This window comes from Solea senegalensis, linkage group LG13 (assembly GCF_019176455.1).
Source record: "Solea senegalensis isolate Sse05_10M linkage group LG13, IFAPA_SoseM_1, whole genome shotgun sequence".
Lineage (NCBI taxonomy): Eukaryota > Metazoa > Chordata > Actinopteri > Pleuronectiformes > Soleidae > Solea > Solea senegalensis.
Window position 1 is genome coordinate 19,044,141 of NC_058033.1, and position 16,661 is coordinate 19,060,801.

Consider the following 16,661-nt stretch of genomic DNA (forward strand, 5'->3'; position numbering starts at 1 on the left):
GGTGTTTTATGTTCATTATAAAGTTTCTAGGGGCAATTGTGAGCCAATTTATAATATAATATTGTTGTAATACTACTACTAAAATGGCTAAAAACACAATTTTAGAAAGCAGCCTTCCTGGTTATTCTAAGTAAGTAAAGTATTTGTTTTTTCATTTATTTTAAGTAACTGTACGTATTTGAAAAGTTGCTGCATAAGTAAATCTTTACTTACCTATGTATTTAATACAACTACTACTACTTTATATTTTTAATAATAAAAGTGAGTATAGGTAAAGCAGGACAACTAATTTAAGTGAGTGTATAATTTCGTCTTACATGAATGACTTAACTTTGTGGAGACTAAAAAAGCACTTTCAATCATTTCATAGTAAATAAAATAAAACATATTTGAACTGTTTATAAATGACAGGGATGGGAATTGTAAAATTCCTACATATATAAATGTGAATAAAAATCAGCAAAATCCGTTTTAGCTGAGTCATGTTTGGGTTCTTTATTTTCTTCTTTTTTTGGGAGAGAACGATATTTGTGACACAGTTGGAGAATTAAGTCTTTGAACGACTCGGCACAAATGTGTTGTTAACAGCCTTGTTTATTGCTCAAATATCCACTGAGCGACTCCTGCAAACTATGTACCGTGTTGTAACTTACAAAAAAAAAAACAGGAAGTGTAAGTAAAACTATTTACAGTCTCATAAATACATAAATCTTACATGTAAGTATCTCTCTCACACACATGAATGCACACAGGGAGGGAGGGAGAGATTTCTGTCCACAGCTGTGAGCCTCGCTGGCATGAGCTACACCAAGTGCTTGTTGAATTGTAGATTTTAGCTTGATGTGATCATCCAGGCATACATGCACGGAAGGGAAGGCCTGGATTTCTCTCCAGAGTCTCCTCTCTCAGCCTTCCTTCCTGCCACATCTGCCGGCGACTGCTGTGAGCTTTGGATTTTAACGGACAACCCCATCTGCTTCCAGAGCAGTTTGACATACTTGATGTTCCGTCCTTTTTTTTTTTACCCCCCTAAAAAAAACCCAACAAAACCTTCATTATTTTTTTACTTTGAACACATTTCAGTCAAAATCACATTACAACCGCCGCTAATTTACTTAATGTCTTTCACTAATCTACTGTTGTTTGTCAATCTTGTATTTCCTGACTCTTCCCAAGACTCAATTACTCAGAAAAGGTTGTAATTGTTCAGGGTGTGTGTCTGTGTGTGTGTGTGTGGGTCTCTTGTGTTGCCAGGGCTTAAATGCAAATGACAATTATAGCCTTTCAGAGGGCTTTCAGCTTACATCAAAAGCTTCCTGTTGCAGGTAAACCATAATTTACCCCCCCCCCCAACTCTTGACACTCCACAATACGCATCTCTCGCCAATTAGCAGTTGTTTGGGGGGGTCTGTGGTTTGCAGGAGCGACAGGTTGGAGATTTTTGCATACCTTTAAATGTGCATTTCACACAAGGTCACCGTGTCTTGATACTTCCTGCCTCCCTTACACATGTAAAGGTGAAAAAAAACAAACTTGTTTTATTGGTGAGGAGTTTCTGTGTCTTCAAAACTGCTGCTGAGAATGCAAAGGAGCCCATGTTTTAAGAGATACTGGAGCTGTAGTGCAAGAGAGAGAGCGAGGCTTCGTCCATATGCCATGCCTCGACTTTTTAATACACTGGCTTTGCCTTTGTAATGTGTAGTGGAACTAATTTTTAACAAATGTCCAACTAAACCCGATTTTGTGGACAGAAATTTTATGGATTAAACCTGGAGCTGTTGGGTCTGACAGTTGCCTTTCTTTGGTCCAACTGATAAAAGAGTTTATAGCTGTTTGCAACTCTTGGCCCGAGTTTGGCTTTTACACAAACGGTATAATAACATTTACATGATCAAACAGGTTAAAAATACACTCAAATACAGAACTACAAGCTAAACTACATTACTACACAATAACAGCTGTCAAATGAGGAATAGAAAACATAATCAGTACAATAAAACTTGTATATAAGTCGTATATAAATACCGTTAAAAAATACTGAAGCTTTTGAATGTATCATCCACTTGATTTTTGACAGAATGGACATAAAACAAAGACAAATCATGTGAGAAAAAGGACACATGATAGAAAAACATACCTAAAAAAAAAACAAAAATTAAATTTGGAAACAAGTTAACACATGACGACAAATCGTAAATTATATTAATAAGTAAAGAAGCCAGGTGAAACAAGAGGCAGCACAACCTATTTTTTTTTGTAATTATATAAGACTTTACAACCTTATATTATTTGTGATTGTTAAACTAATATGATTCCACTTTATTTCCTAAATGTTTCCCCACAAAGTAGCTACAGTAGCTTCATTTAAAAATCAAACACAGACAGTACTCCCCACACACACACACCCCCCCAATCTCTCCTCACAGTTTTGCCCCAGACTTGGCAACTTTCCTTCACTTCCTTCCTGTAAATATTTGTGTGTTCTTCGTAGGGGACAAGTCACATTTTACCTCCAGGCTTCAGCGAGCGCTGGATCCTTGCTCAGCTGTGATGACATGAGTGGATGTGGATGCGAAAGATAAGATAAGAACATTAACTGTTGCTTTGTCCTCTTTTTCCACCCCCATGCAGGGCCCACGTGGAGGCGAAAACAAATACCCATTTACAGCCTTAATCATGGGAAATAAAAAAGAAAAGGTCATTGCTCTTAGACTACATTATTCTAATAAAGTGTCTCAGCATGATGCTTGATTTGTCTATGAACCAGAATATTTGGGATAATACAGATTCCCCTACAATGAAGCAGTGATAGCTCAGGCTGTTGCAACTTCATATTTAACTTAATTTGGCGCAGAATGTGAGTCTGTTGGAAGGAAAACTTTGGTCAAACCTACGTTGCAAAAGGAGCCGCTTGAAGAGTAAACAGCACTCGTGGATTTAAGGATGAGTCAGAAGACTCTGAGAGCTGCATTGTAGCAGAACTATAGTTTGCCTGCAGCGAGACCATGAGGCCAGGTACAGTAGCTTCAACTCCTCAAATATTGACTTCCTTCCTCGCTGCCTGCTCGGTCAGGAGATGTGTTTGTGTGCTTTGGATTCAGTAAAGGTGTGTGGTAAAAGAGGTAGGAAGGGGGTGAGGAGAGGAGGGGAGGAGGGGGACGTACATGTGGTTGTGTGACTCTGTGTGTTCACATCCATCAAAATAAAGAGTTTGATGACTTTGGCCTGCCCTCGTCGCACCATAATGGGATATATTAGACCTAATTCAATTAGAGCCATCATAGAGAGCTCGAAAATTCCTCTGTGTTGGAAAAACAAGCGAGTGGCCAAAATGTGCTGCACTGGTTCTGGTTCTGGTTCTGCTGCTGCTGCTGCTGCTGCGGTGGGACTTTTCACAACAACTTACAGGATCCTAACTGTGCTGCTGTACTTTCACTCAAATATTTTCCTGTGCACAGAGGAAAACTCAAATTTCCCTGTAAAATCCCTGCTTCTTAACACAACACCAGTTTATTGCGCACTTATCCACTGCGCGTGGAATTAAATGCGCCGTAAACGCATCAAAGTTTGTGTTTTTCAAGGAGTCTAAGTGAAGTATTTTGACTTTTTATTGTTTGCGCCGACAGAATGTGACTTAATTCTTTACTCCACACCAACGAGGAAAGAGGATTTCATGACCAATGATTAAACGTGGTAATGATATACCAGGAAATGGGTTTTGCGGCGCGAGATAGTCACACCCATTGTGAGAAAAGCTCCGGTGGCCTGTCCGGGTCAGCAAGGAGACCACAGGAAGTGGCTGTTTTTTTGTTTTCTTGAGCAACCCTTGTAGGAAAATGAGGCCTCACCTGGTTTTGGGTTAAAGACAACATAAAATAGCTCCGCAGAGGCCTTTTCCGAACAGGTGAGCCCTCAAGGCTCAAAATAACTCCAGACCCCATATTAAGAAGATTCCGTCTCAGAAAATGAAGGAACTACAATGTTGAGTTCTGCTTCTACATGGAGAACTCTTCTGTGACACTAAACCACATCTGCTTCACTTTGCAGGGACAGACGAGGGTCCCTCATTTTAAAAAAAAACACATAACCTCGAGGTCCGGAGGAACCATATTTTCACTGGACGACCCAGGCTCGGCGTCCCATGTTGACAAGCATCTGCTGTGCCGAAACGGCCCGAAGCGAGACCCTGAATCCGTGCCAGCTGCAGGGGGTGCTGCTCTGTCGCTGACCCTGACCTCTGAACTTCCTGAGTTTGTGGAAAAGCCATGTGAGTATACCTCCCCCGCGGGGACCAATGAAACCGGCTCCATGATACATCGCGTTAGAACACTGACGATATCTTCCGTACGTCTGTGACCCAGTTAACTCTCATCACACATTTCCCCTTTTCTATTCATAGTCCGACGGCACCGAGGTGAGGATAAATATAGACAAGTCTGTACATGTATTCCCTGTGAACAAAAGACTCCAGAGGAAACACCAACAGTGGATATGACAGCGCAACATTAGCCCATCCCACAATTCTCCCTCTCTGAGTGTTTCCACTTCAAGGGTCAACTTTCTTTTTCAGGCTACAGAGGCAAATTAAATCCGGCTGATCTTCTTTCTGGTCTTCTATCTTTGTCTCAATCTGTTGTTTTCACATTTGACTTCTGGTGCCCATGGACATAAAACACACACACACACACACACACACACTCCTAACTTGGCCTTCCATCACTGTTTCCATAGTCAACCGGCTGGCTGATATTATGTCTAATTTGAGGCATGTAATTAGTGTGTAGCCTGGTCTGGTTCTGTCTGGGTCAGTGTGTGTGTGTGTGTGTGACAGTAATGTGTGTGTGTAACTGGTGCATGTATGTGTGTGTGTGTGTGTGTGTGTGTGTGTGTGTGTGTGTGTGTGTGTGTGTGTGACAGTAATGTGTGTGTGTAACTGGTGCATGTATGTATGTGTGTGTGTGTGTGTGTGTGTGTGTGTGTGTGTGTGTTGAGTCTGATGTGAGGCGGCACCACAGGATGGGACTGCACCTCTCAAACTGAATGGAAGTCAAATAAAAAGTGACATTAGGCCTACTGTGCACCCACACACACACATTTATAAATGTTCCAAACAACAGACAGACAATGATAATGTTTTAATTTTTCAAGAAAAAGGGAAACATTTACTGTTTTTGGTTCCTAAACTTCCTGTTTTGCTGTCGTTTATGTGTCGATTGCACAATCTTTTAATTGACAGCCATATTTTATATATGTATATATATATATATATATATATATATATATCTGGAAACGTGATCATCCTGTGTGTTTATTCTGAGCGTGTACTGAGCTGTGAAAGATTTCATTAGCATTATGCTAACTTTTTCTCAGGTCCCCAGAGCTATTACTGTATATTAGTAGTAGTGCCGAGCTGGTTTTGCAGCCTTGGTGAGGGCAGGAAGTCTGGAAGCTGCCGTTAATTCACAGTCTTCAGTCAATTGAATTTTACCCAAGTAAAGGAGCAGTTCAAATTTTTTTAAATGCATACATTTGAACTCATATTCAGTGTATTCTACATCACTTACGTCTTTGGTAGCTTGTTTGTGTGCATAATTTTACTCTATCTGTGTGTGTGTGTGTGTGTGTGTGTGTGTGTGTGTGTGGTGTGTGTGTGTGTGTGTGTTCATCCCCGGGGTGCCCGTATGATCTGTGCCGCAGCGACACTTGGAATGTCCAGAATGCGAGGGGAAGCGAGAGTCTTTTGGAGCCACGCCCCCCTGACGGCGGGTCAAACTTCAGTGATTGGTTCATCCCTGGGGGTCAGAGGGCAATTGCAATCCTGTCACTCCTCTGAAGAAAGGTCGGGGGTCAACTTCCACCGGAGCTCTCTTTTTCCTCCCATCTCCCGGTAGGATTCTCACACTTTTTTTGACTAAAGAGCCACTTAAATCCATATATTTGTCTGGCCATGTGACACGTGTGCATGATCTATGACTCATCAGGTATAAATATGTAAAAATAGAAAGGTGAGTAGTCGTTCTGATGGGATCCAAAGTAGTAGTAGTACCTTCTAACACAGGGGTGTCAAACTCAAATGACCTGTGGGCCAATGAGCATCTAGTCTGGTCAAGCGGGGGCCGACATAGTGGAAAAAACAACTATTTAGTAGCCGGTGGGCAATATAAGATATTCATTATGATATTAGACAGAATTGCAAAGTAAAATGGCTTGTTTTGATATAAAAACAAATGTATGATGCACAAAAACAGAGAATTAAATTGAAAATTTAGCAAATAATGATGAGGATAATTTATTAAAACAGCTTAAATATATGTAATTTCATGTTGGTGTGTAATACATTTAATAAAGCAATGATTACAACTGAATGTCTTATTACTATAATAAAAAATATTGCCATTTAGTCTTATATTCTGTCTCTATTCCATCACCTTGCGCAGTGGTTGGCGGGCCACATGTAATTGATTGGATGGCCACATGTGGCCCTTGGGCCACAAGTTTGACACATGTGTTCTAACACGATCGCTTGGTGCAAAAACGTGTTGTGAGCCTTTGTTTTCTTCCTTCTCAGCTTTGTTTCTTGTAATGCTCTGATAATTGCTTGTTGTGTTGTACTGTCGCACCAGAACTAGTGTTCGAGTTCAGATTCCACCTTATTTTGCCTTTTTCCTCCCTATTTCCTATATATATATATTATATACATTATACATTATATATATGTAATTCAGCCCTAAAAAGGTGAAGAATAGTCATAAACGTCCAATTTCAAGTCGTATAGACTCTGCGAGCTTAATTTAAGCCTTCAGAGGACAAGAAGAGAGGGGAGGGGTACAGGAGTGGTGGATGAAAGGAAGAAAAGGTGGTAAATAAGGGGACTAGAGAGGAGAATGGAGGAAGGTTGAGATGAGAGGGGGGTGAGGGGATCAAAAGGAGAGGAGGAGATGAGAGGAGAATAAAGTGGTCAAGGGGAGGAGAGAAAGGTGCAGAGGAAGGAAACGTGGCTTGAAGGACAGGAGGAGAAGAAGGGAGGGACAAATGTGGGACGCCAACGACCACGTCCTGTGACGATGTAGAGGAGAGGACAAAAAGGGAGATGACTTACAGGAAACACCGACATTAACATACGTGCAGGTGATTTGTCCTCTGCCGGTGAGTCACGTTCAAAGTCACAAACATGACGTGCAACACGCAGCTGGATAATGATCCAGGGACTGTGATACCCATTCACCACTGCTCAAAAAACCTGTTTATTCCTGGGTTTCTGTGGTAAACTGGTTTTTATCAACTTCAGCTCCGAGCAGCATCCGTGTGAATCTGTGTGATCGCTTACATCATTACAACGTTTTCACGTTGTCCTCCCATGTCTTGATAGTAAAAGGCGGGAGAATGTTTGCATTGTCTAGTTTTAGATGTAACAGCTGATGTTTGCTTGTGGATGAATAGATTGTTTCCAGGTCAGACTTCCATCTTGTCTCAGTGTGGTATTATCATAAACGGAGGAATTTAACTGAACAATAGTGGACTGTATCAGTTTGTTTTTCTCTGGAAAAAAGGTCATGGGATCAGAGCGTGATGAATCCAGGAAGGATATGTCATGAGCTGTATGACCCAACCTCGGATGTCTGCATAATTCTTTTCCCAAGTCTCTCTCGTTTTCTTTCTTTGTTTCACTCTGTTCCAAATAGAACACAACCTTGAAGTTTTCCAATGAAGAGAACATTTCCACATCTCAAGGTTGCCCCTGCACCCTGACAAACATAGGCGCAAGCAGCACTTACCGTAATTCTAACCACAACGTCTCCGTATGTACCGAATAAACAGGTCACATAGGAGAGGTGGAGAGGTGGTGTATTATTATTTTTTTTAACGTAACAAACTAATGAGGTTTTTACCTAATTTCAAGCAAGACAATTACAAATAATAGGCTGTCAAGTTATATTTACATGTTTTTTATTTACATTTTTATGTGAATTAATTCAAACTATCAATAGATAAGTGAAAGTTAAGCAAGTCTTTGTGCATGTATGGACCTGACATAATAATTTACTAATAAATTAATATAGAAATATCATTTTCACATCCATGTTAGATGACATTTGTCCCTCAAATGCCGTGTGCTTGTGTGCATTGTGTCCAGGTGTGGCCACAGTGACTGTGCTTCACACGCCTCTGATTAATATCACTGGATGTCCCTCTGAGCAGAGAGGATGTGGCTCCAGAGGGATGCTTTGACTCACTGGCTCTTTTGTTGTGATGGATGAGTAGGTGGTCAGTTTCCGCATGCAGGCCCCAGTCAATACAGGATATGAATCAGGATCCGATTCAATGTGAAAATAGAGTAAAAAAGTGCTCTTTCACTGTGGGCTCTATTTTTACACGACGAGATTATCGGTCACATGAATAATGTCGAGCCGAGTCAGTGGTCATGGTTACGTTCTTGGAGCGGTCACTCTAGAGAGTCGCTTCAGTCAGCTGGTTATTAGCAACAGCTCAGTTGTGAATGAGTTGAAAGTGAAAGAGAAAAATCAACGTAGAATTTATACATGCACGTATAAACATTGCACTTGAATTATCACAATACCTGCGACATTAATGATATAGAAATTATAGAAAAAATTCCATTTTCTTTTGCTGTTTACTATGTTTTTCTTCCCAATGAACCAGTGCTGACCTTGTGTTTGTCTCCTGAGGCTACAATGGCAACACTAATGGCACTATTACGCCTTAAAATCTGTCCCTTTTCTTAACCAAAGAGTGTACCTGTGTCTTTTAATCATCTTTGACATCACAAGAAAGGCAAAAAATCTGCATAATTGACCTGGAAATACGACATTTCTGGGCCTCTCCTCTCTTCTTTTTCCTTCCTTCTCCACCCTTCATTGCCACTCCTCCATTTCCTTAATTGATCCCCACATCCTGCATATCAAGCAGATTAACCTCGGATTAGCCAGGTAAACAGAGCAGTGTGTGTGCATGTGTGTGTGTGTGTGTGTGTGTGTGTGTTAAACTGGAGGGGGAAGTGAAGTCTTTGATCAGGCTAATGAGCTGCCAGTCCTTCCTCTAGGGCCTGCTGTTTGGCTGGGGGTGTATGGACACCTGAAACAACATAGGGACTGTGCATAGCCTCCAGTGGAACACACACACACACACACACACTCGTCAATGCAGCACACCCGCATCCTGCCACCATTATTGTCTGCCTGTCACCTCCTACCACCCACTGCTTGTCCTCTCTCCATGTGTCAGTCACGCCCTCACTTCACCTCCAAACTCCTCTGCAGCTCCCGCCTGACTAACAGTAGTCTAACCTTTTCACAACGGTCACATCACCCACCCACCGCCTTGCCCCCCTACCTATCCTCTATTCTGTCACCCCCTCCATTTATTCACACTCATTTACTATTTTCCCCCCTAATGAAGCTCATAGACAAGGGTTGAAAATGCGTCTCAATAGTATTTTTTTCTTCTCCTTTTGTTATTGTTGTTGCAATGAATGCACATGTAGAGGGTGTATAAATACAGTATATACAAACGCACACCTTCCAGCATGATACCCTTTATTTACTTCCTGAGTATCTGAAATCTTTGTTTTTTTACTTTGAGAGACGACCATGTGCCTATTTTTTTGACGTGCTACTTTTGAAGATGTGAACAATATGCAGCAAAGAAAATCTAAATACTCTGTCACATGTTCATCAAACCAATGATAAAACTAAACTCACCTCCACTTATTTTGGACAAATAAGGTATTTGAGGATGTCAGTAGTTTGGATTATACCAGTCAGAAATGTTAATGTGAAACCAAACACAGCTCCTGTGATAGTCCTTTAAAGTGGTTCAACAACATCACAAATATCTCATATCATAAAAGAATGAAAACAATCACTTTAAAAATACATGTTAGTCATGTAAATTCGGACTAAAACACTAAGATAATGTGGTTAAAGGTCAAATGTTGACCTCAGACAAGTTCCCAGTTCCCAATCCCTGTTTTTTGACATGGCATTAAAAGGAAGAGCCAGTACACAGAAGAATAAAAGACAACAGTGAGACACTGATGCTTTATTGACATATGGCCACCTGGACATGTACTGGACATGTTTAGTAAAATGTAGTTTGGCTCAAAACTAGTCCTGCAATCACAGCTTTTATTGTTGTTGTACTCCCGGGAGCGTGAAGGAGGGGTTTACAGCTCCTCACTCACACATCACCCAGCATACATCACACTTCCTCACCCCTGCTGACCACTCAACCCTGATGCTTGTCACTCAAGGTGACGACAGTCAGAGATGGCGCTGCTGACACGAGGGCACTCAAGCGATAAGCATTTGTCCTTGCCCTCCTGCTTCTTTTCTCCCTCTCTCTCTCTCTCTCTGTGCCTCTCTTCCTCTGTGGCCTTTACAGCCTGTTGCTGTGTGTGACCTATTGACCCATGACGTGATCGGGCCTCTGACAGCCATCAAAGCCCCTCCACGGTGACAGCCATCAAACATATAACTTGGACTTGTTTTTTAAAAGTTTAAAATAAAGCTGCTGTTTAACCTCATTTAGACTGTACTTACATTATTTTCCTTGTTCAACTAAAGAACCCTCTCAGCCTGTCATAACTCAAACTACAGCTCTATAATTGCTCGTGGAGAAACTTAATATTAAGGTTTTGAAATACTCCACATACACAAACCCACATCTCCTGAATAGACGTTGGCGTACTCGCCATACCGAGCGGTTTTCATGGTCCACATCTGCGCGTGAAGCACTTATCAGCATGATTTCAAAAACCTCCCCACCACATATGGCTCTTTGTTATATTTAGCTTTCGAGTGTAGGAGCACTTTCAGCTGTGTGTCTGTCACAGGAAACCGCCACAAAAAATAAGTTTCCAAGGTGAGGGAAGCAAAACGCTGTCGTGGAAAATAAACTCGATACACAGAGGTTTTTGAGGTTGAAACTTAAAGGTTATCTATAAGCGATCGTGCCATTTGAGTCATCCTGTAATCCAGGGATGACTGTTAAAAACAAAACTTTAATTTTATAATCCTTCCTTCACCCCGACTGCAACAGCTGAGGTATTGCTCAGCACGGACAGTTCTGATGTTTGTGCATGTGTGTGTGTGTGTGTATGAGCGCCTCACGCTGCACTCAGGATGTTTTTACAGCGCCTAAGTTTGACTGGGTGATTTACATCCTCTCAGACTTTCTTATACTTACGTACACACACACACACACACACACGAGTAGGACATGCTCGGCAAGAAAACAGGTTCGTGATCAAACTGATTTAACAGAGAACCTTATGATGTTTGTGAAAAGATCCTGTCCGAGAAATCTGTTTCACATACTCAACCCTGACAGCACTTCCGCTGAACTCTCAATGTGAGGGTGATGGATATTTCAGAAGTTAGCGGCGTCCTGTCACACAAACATTCCTTTTCTTTTTCTGGTTTCCTGGTACAGGATTAAGACTGCATGGTTTTGATGTACATTTCACTTTAATGGCAAACCAATACGTTTTCAAACGCACACATTCACGCGTCACGAACAGCATCTGTTGTTTAATGCAAAATGTGAATTTCTTTTTCTCCTCCACTTAAATATTTGCTGTTTTGAAATTGTTGGTATAAACTTTAACATGTGGAAATAAAAGTAGCTATTTTGGGGCATAGGAAGGCCCTCAAAAATGTGATAATAATAATAAAAGTAAGAAGAAGAATAATGGCCCTTTTCCACTATGGTCCCAGCTCGCATTAGTGACCCATTATTGAAGCTGACAATGAGGTGGAACACTTAATTTACCATGTCATGTGATTATGTCATGTGATGAGAATGTGTCAGGACAGAAAGTGGGTATCATTGTTTCTGAGTTGCTACCGTGAATACCCGTGTCCATAATGTTGTGTATATATTTGACTTCATTGTGTTTTCACTTCATTCCGGCTCTCCAGCACCTTCTCTCTGTGCTGCCCACCACCCCCCTGTTGTTCTCCCACTCAGGTGAAAGGGATCCTTTGCTGGAAAATCCAGGTTCCCAAAAGCCTATCATTGCTCACAGCTCACAATGGAACAAAGATTGTCTCAGTGTTGGGGGCTGCTTTATGGGGGAAACCCAACCGAGACTGTACGGCCACTGTTTGACAACTCGGCACATAACAGGAGACTGGAAGAAATCCTCTTCTGCCTGAGCCTGGGAGATGAGATCTTTACACCCTAGTGTCACAGGTGGAAAGTGATTACCTTCACTCCTGTTACTGTAATTGAGTTGTTTTTGTTTGTGTACTTTTGTAATTTCACTTTGGCCGGGAATGATGAGGACAGGTGAATAAATGATGAGGAAAGACAGGTGAATGAATGATGAGGAAAGGGGAATGACGAGGACAATTGTATGAACAGGACAGGTGAATGATAAGGACAGTTGTATGATGGTGACAGGTGAATGTTGAGGACAGGTGAATGATGCAGACAGGTGAATGATTATGAGGACAGGTGAATGATTATGAGGACAGGTGAATAATGAAGACAGGTGAACTGGCACTAATTAAGGTCCCTGAGTAAGTGAGAAACTTAAAGCATTTGTGACCTTTGACCTGTTTTGACTGATACATTAAATGTGTTTACATGTTTTATTTTGTCAGCACTTTAATTTGTAAAGGTTTGCCTTTAATTAAAAACAATTAATTTGAGATTTGCACAACACAAGAAAAGTAACTAAGTAACTTTTTCTGTTTTTCTGTTTTTGCATTTTCAGACCAGTACTTTTACTTGTACTGAAGTAAATCTTTTATCAAAGTAGTGGTACTTTTTTGGAGTAGAATATTTCAGTACTCTTTCCACCTCTGCCTTGTGTTTGAAAAGTTTGGGAACTTACTCCATGTCAAAAAATTAGGACAAAACAATATGTCACAGCAATGGCACTTCTAAGGAATGGATGGATGGATGTGAACAGTGAGTTACTTTTTACAGTCTGTTAATGTAATATCACGGGATGAGGGGAGAGCCAGAAGAAGAAGAAAGAAGAAAGCCACTATGTCACCATGTCAGTATGTTTCTTTCAACATTCAGTATCAAAGGTCACGTAAACCAAGAGAAAACAGGTGGAAAGAATGAACAGGAGCCATAGGTTTAAAAAAACAAAACAAAACAAAAAAAACAACAGGTGATGATAGACAGAACGTGCATTATTCACAGGGTGTGACACCACAACAGAGGCTGCAATGGTAAACATGTGTGGTGGTTTTGGGGCCAAAAGTGGCTGTTCCAACTTCCAGCCATATGCATTCAATTTTCACACGCATGCAATTTGTGAATACTTAAAACCACTACATGTAAATAACATGTTTTCCAAATATTACTACAATGGATGTGCAGTGAAAGCAGATTCAAACAGAACATTATTATATTGTAACATCCACTTTATTCTCATGTGCTGTAAGCAGTCTCTCTGCTACTACTCTGTCATTGTCGTTCCTGTTTCTGTTGATTTCATAGACCCTGCTCTTTGCTTGTTGCTTTGTTGTCTGTCTGTAAGTAACTCATAAAGATAAATAAGTATTTAGCTGAGTTTTTCCAGGGATACAGGTTATTGGGAATGAGTATTGATATTATAGCAGCCTTGGTTGAGGTCTGTGCTCTCTGAGTGCTTTCTCTAAAGCAATGATGGTACAGTTACGTAAGTGCTTTTCATCAATACATGGAGTGTAAATAACTTGAGTCATGAGCAAGAAGAGTCAAACCGAACAATGCCGAACTGTAGATCAGTTAAAAATACTTCAAGATCCTGAAAACTTGCGTTAATGTCCAACATTTAGTAAAGGAAATGTCTAAAATCTCGATATATAACAGAGGAGTCTGGTGTATTTAGTCCAGTGACCGTGTCAGGCGGAGTCTGTGCTCCGATCATGCAGGAAGTCCTGCATTTTACAAAATCAGTTAAAACAATCAGATGATTTGTCCCCATTGATTGTCCACCTGAGTAGGTGTGGTCACGCTTGTCTGAAATTTCCGAGGTCTCGGAAAGGAGTGTAGCATTGTGCAAAGTGACAACCCCTTCAAAGAGAGCGGGCCCTGCATAAAAGGAGGTTTTATGACTCTGCCCTTCAAAAGAATAGTTTGAGGAGTTCAAAGCGCACACACGGGGAGAGGCGGCGGCGTGTGGACGGAAAGTTCAGCACAAACCCAAGAGAGGAGTGAGACCGGGGATGGAGGCCGGAGCAATCTGATATCTCTCATCAAAGCGCCATACTTACCTGTCTCACTTTGCTCCGTGCTAAATCTCCAACAGGAGGTTGTCGTTCTCTACACGCATGACATACATCAATCCCTCCGGCCTTGGCGTTTGATCGATCCCACCAGTTGGCATGTGTGTGTGTGTGTGTGCTTTTGTCGAGTGCAGCGCACACCTTCCAACCACATGCTGGGGATTTCTTCAGAAGACAGGAAACGTCATTTTGTGATTTACACAGAGAGGTGCGGGTGGATAGTTAAAATCGGGAACAATGGTCAGCGCCGCCGATTGGGCCGTCCTTTTGTAAACCTATCTGCTATAGTTTAAAGATTTAAGGCCTCAGCCAAATGGACACCTACTGTGTTTTTAATTATTGGGCGTAAATAAAAGCTGTCAAGCTGCACCTTCAGTCCCCGAAATACTTTAATCCCACTTTAATGTTCGGATGAGTGATTCCTAGAAAACGTGCTGTGACTTATTGTCATTGTTGATTATTTAATGCACCTACTTTGTCTCAATTAGAACAAGAGTCTTAACTTTCTTTACTTTGTTTGTGTTAGCGTTATGTTTGTGCTGCTGCGGGCGTTCCTGTAGCTCCGGTTGTGGCTCAAAATGTGTTTTGTGTTTGTCAAGCCAAGGTTTTTAGAAACCAGGGAATGTGCACCGGACTGGACTGGATTTCAGTGTTTGACTAGTGGCACTTGCAGGGATGAGAGGTGGAATCATATATGTGAGAGTGATTGTCTGCTTTTCAGGCTATAAAAATATCACGTTAAAAAAAGAGGCATGAACTTAGAAAGTCGAGCTTTTTTTTTAAGGCAAAAATATTTAAGTTTCCAGTTTTGGCTTTTGTGCTGTTTTACATTATCACAGATGGGAGGAGGGCCACAGAGGGTATCAGTTATCCTTTATTTATTTATTTAATTATTTGCACATATTCAACAGTTGACTGTTGTGACATGTTTTTTCTTTCTTTAAAGATAAAGATATCAGATCTGTCTGTTTTCTGTAATAGATTTTTGTTGCCATCTGGAGCGGTGTCACCTTGAGGCGCCCTTCATTTCTTCATCACGCGGCTCAAGCGTTCGGCTTCTCTATACATAAAACATTCAAGCTGTTCTCTCTTGATGTCAAGCTACGAGGACAAAGAGCTTCCTTTCATGCGTTTGTGTCCGTGTGTTTTTCAGGCCGGCACTCTGACCGCTGTTGTCACAGGCACCCCGTACGCGATGTTTCTCATTGTTCTCTTCGGTCAGGCCTTTTATATATCAAATTGTGTTTTTTTTGACATTTAATGACCATATGACATTAAAGGTCCACTAAATCAGCTTGATTTTGCCAATGAAAGGCACAAATTGTGCTAATTCTCCCTCATTTGCTCTTCATTTTTGAAAGTGTCCGAGGAGGGACGGACCATCAAAGTCGAAAGATTCATCGAAATTGTCCACACTGGGAAAAAAAGCAAGAATAACGTCCATCTGGTGGGACTGTGGGAGGAAGCCAGGATGCCCCCGAACAGAACCCACGTGCACACACGGGGAAGAACGCGCAGACTCCATAGGAAAAGGCCCTTGATCGAACCGGTGACCTTGTTACTGTGAGGCAACAACGCTATAGCCACTGCACCGGGTGAGTACACATGTACACATTTGTTCAGTTATTGTAGCAGTAACAGGGACTATGGTGCAACTTAGGCCTGTAGTACATATGTAGTGATGTATAGAAGTGGTTTTTAACCTTTAGTGCTCACAAGTGCACCCTTGATAAATTGTCTTGGGAATAATACACAACTCCTTATATGGACGTCCTGTGGGTGTGTGTGTTTATAGGTCACATATTCAGGCTGTAAAAAAGAATGTGTTGTGTCTTACGTGCCGTTGAGTCAAATTTATGATTCAGTTTCCTTTCTTTTCCCCAATTTTAAACATTTTCAGTACTCTTTGCTCAGGTTTGTTTATATAATTGGTGATTGCCTAGAGCAGGGCTGTCAAACTTACAGCCCGTGGTCCAGAACCGGCCCGCCAGAGGGTCCAATCTGGCCCGCAGGATGAATGAATGAAAATTTCTCATTTTTGATTAGAATCTAATACAACATTTTTCAACTCCAGATACTTGTGACTAAATGTTTCCGTGCCTTTGTAGATCCACTGTGAACTGTACGTTGTAATGCACATGTGTATGTAAATGTAAACTTAGGCATAATGCATCATTTCGGTGAAATTGCACTTGTTTTTGTAAAGAAATGTCAGGTTGCTCGTGATGTGTTACTACAGTAAATGTAAAACAGAGGAAAGCATATGGAGGTATTATTTTTAATTAATTTAATTAATAATTTAATTATTAATGCTGCGTGACTTTCCTGTGATGTTATTGGTCAGTATATGAGCCGGTGACAGGTTTTGACTTAGTTACCATGGTGATTTTTCTTGATAAGTGACCCAGCTTT

The 16,661-nt window shown here is 41.1% G+C and overlaps 1 protein-coding gene across 3 annotated transcripts in view; it reads left to right on the forward strand.

Annotated features, from left to right (window-relative positions):
• Positions 1-15,838, forward strand: part of LOC122780004 — a 30,187-nt gene extending 14,349 nt beyond the window's left edge. For 2 of the 3 annotated variants that reach the window (XR_006361641.1, XM_044042756.1), the window contains exons 3-5: positions 4,048-4,267; positions 5,698-5,887; positions 15,611-15,838. Coding sequence is in view for 2 of the 3 variants with exons in the window: in XM_044042756.1 (XP_043898691.1) it covers positions 4,048-4,267; positions 5,698-5,887; positions 15,611-15,686 (486 nt within the window). In the remaining variant the exon portion in view is untranslated. Of the gene's footprint in view, positions 1-4,047; positions 4,268-4,399; positions 4,415-5,697; positions 5,888-15,610 lie in introns of all 3 variants that reach the window. The other variant, XM_044042755.1, reaches the window with a different exon arrangement.
• Positions 15,839-16,661: the final 823 nt, after the last annotated feature.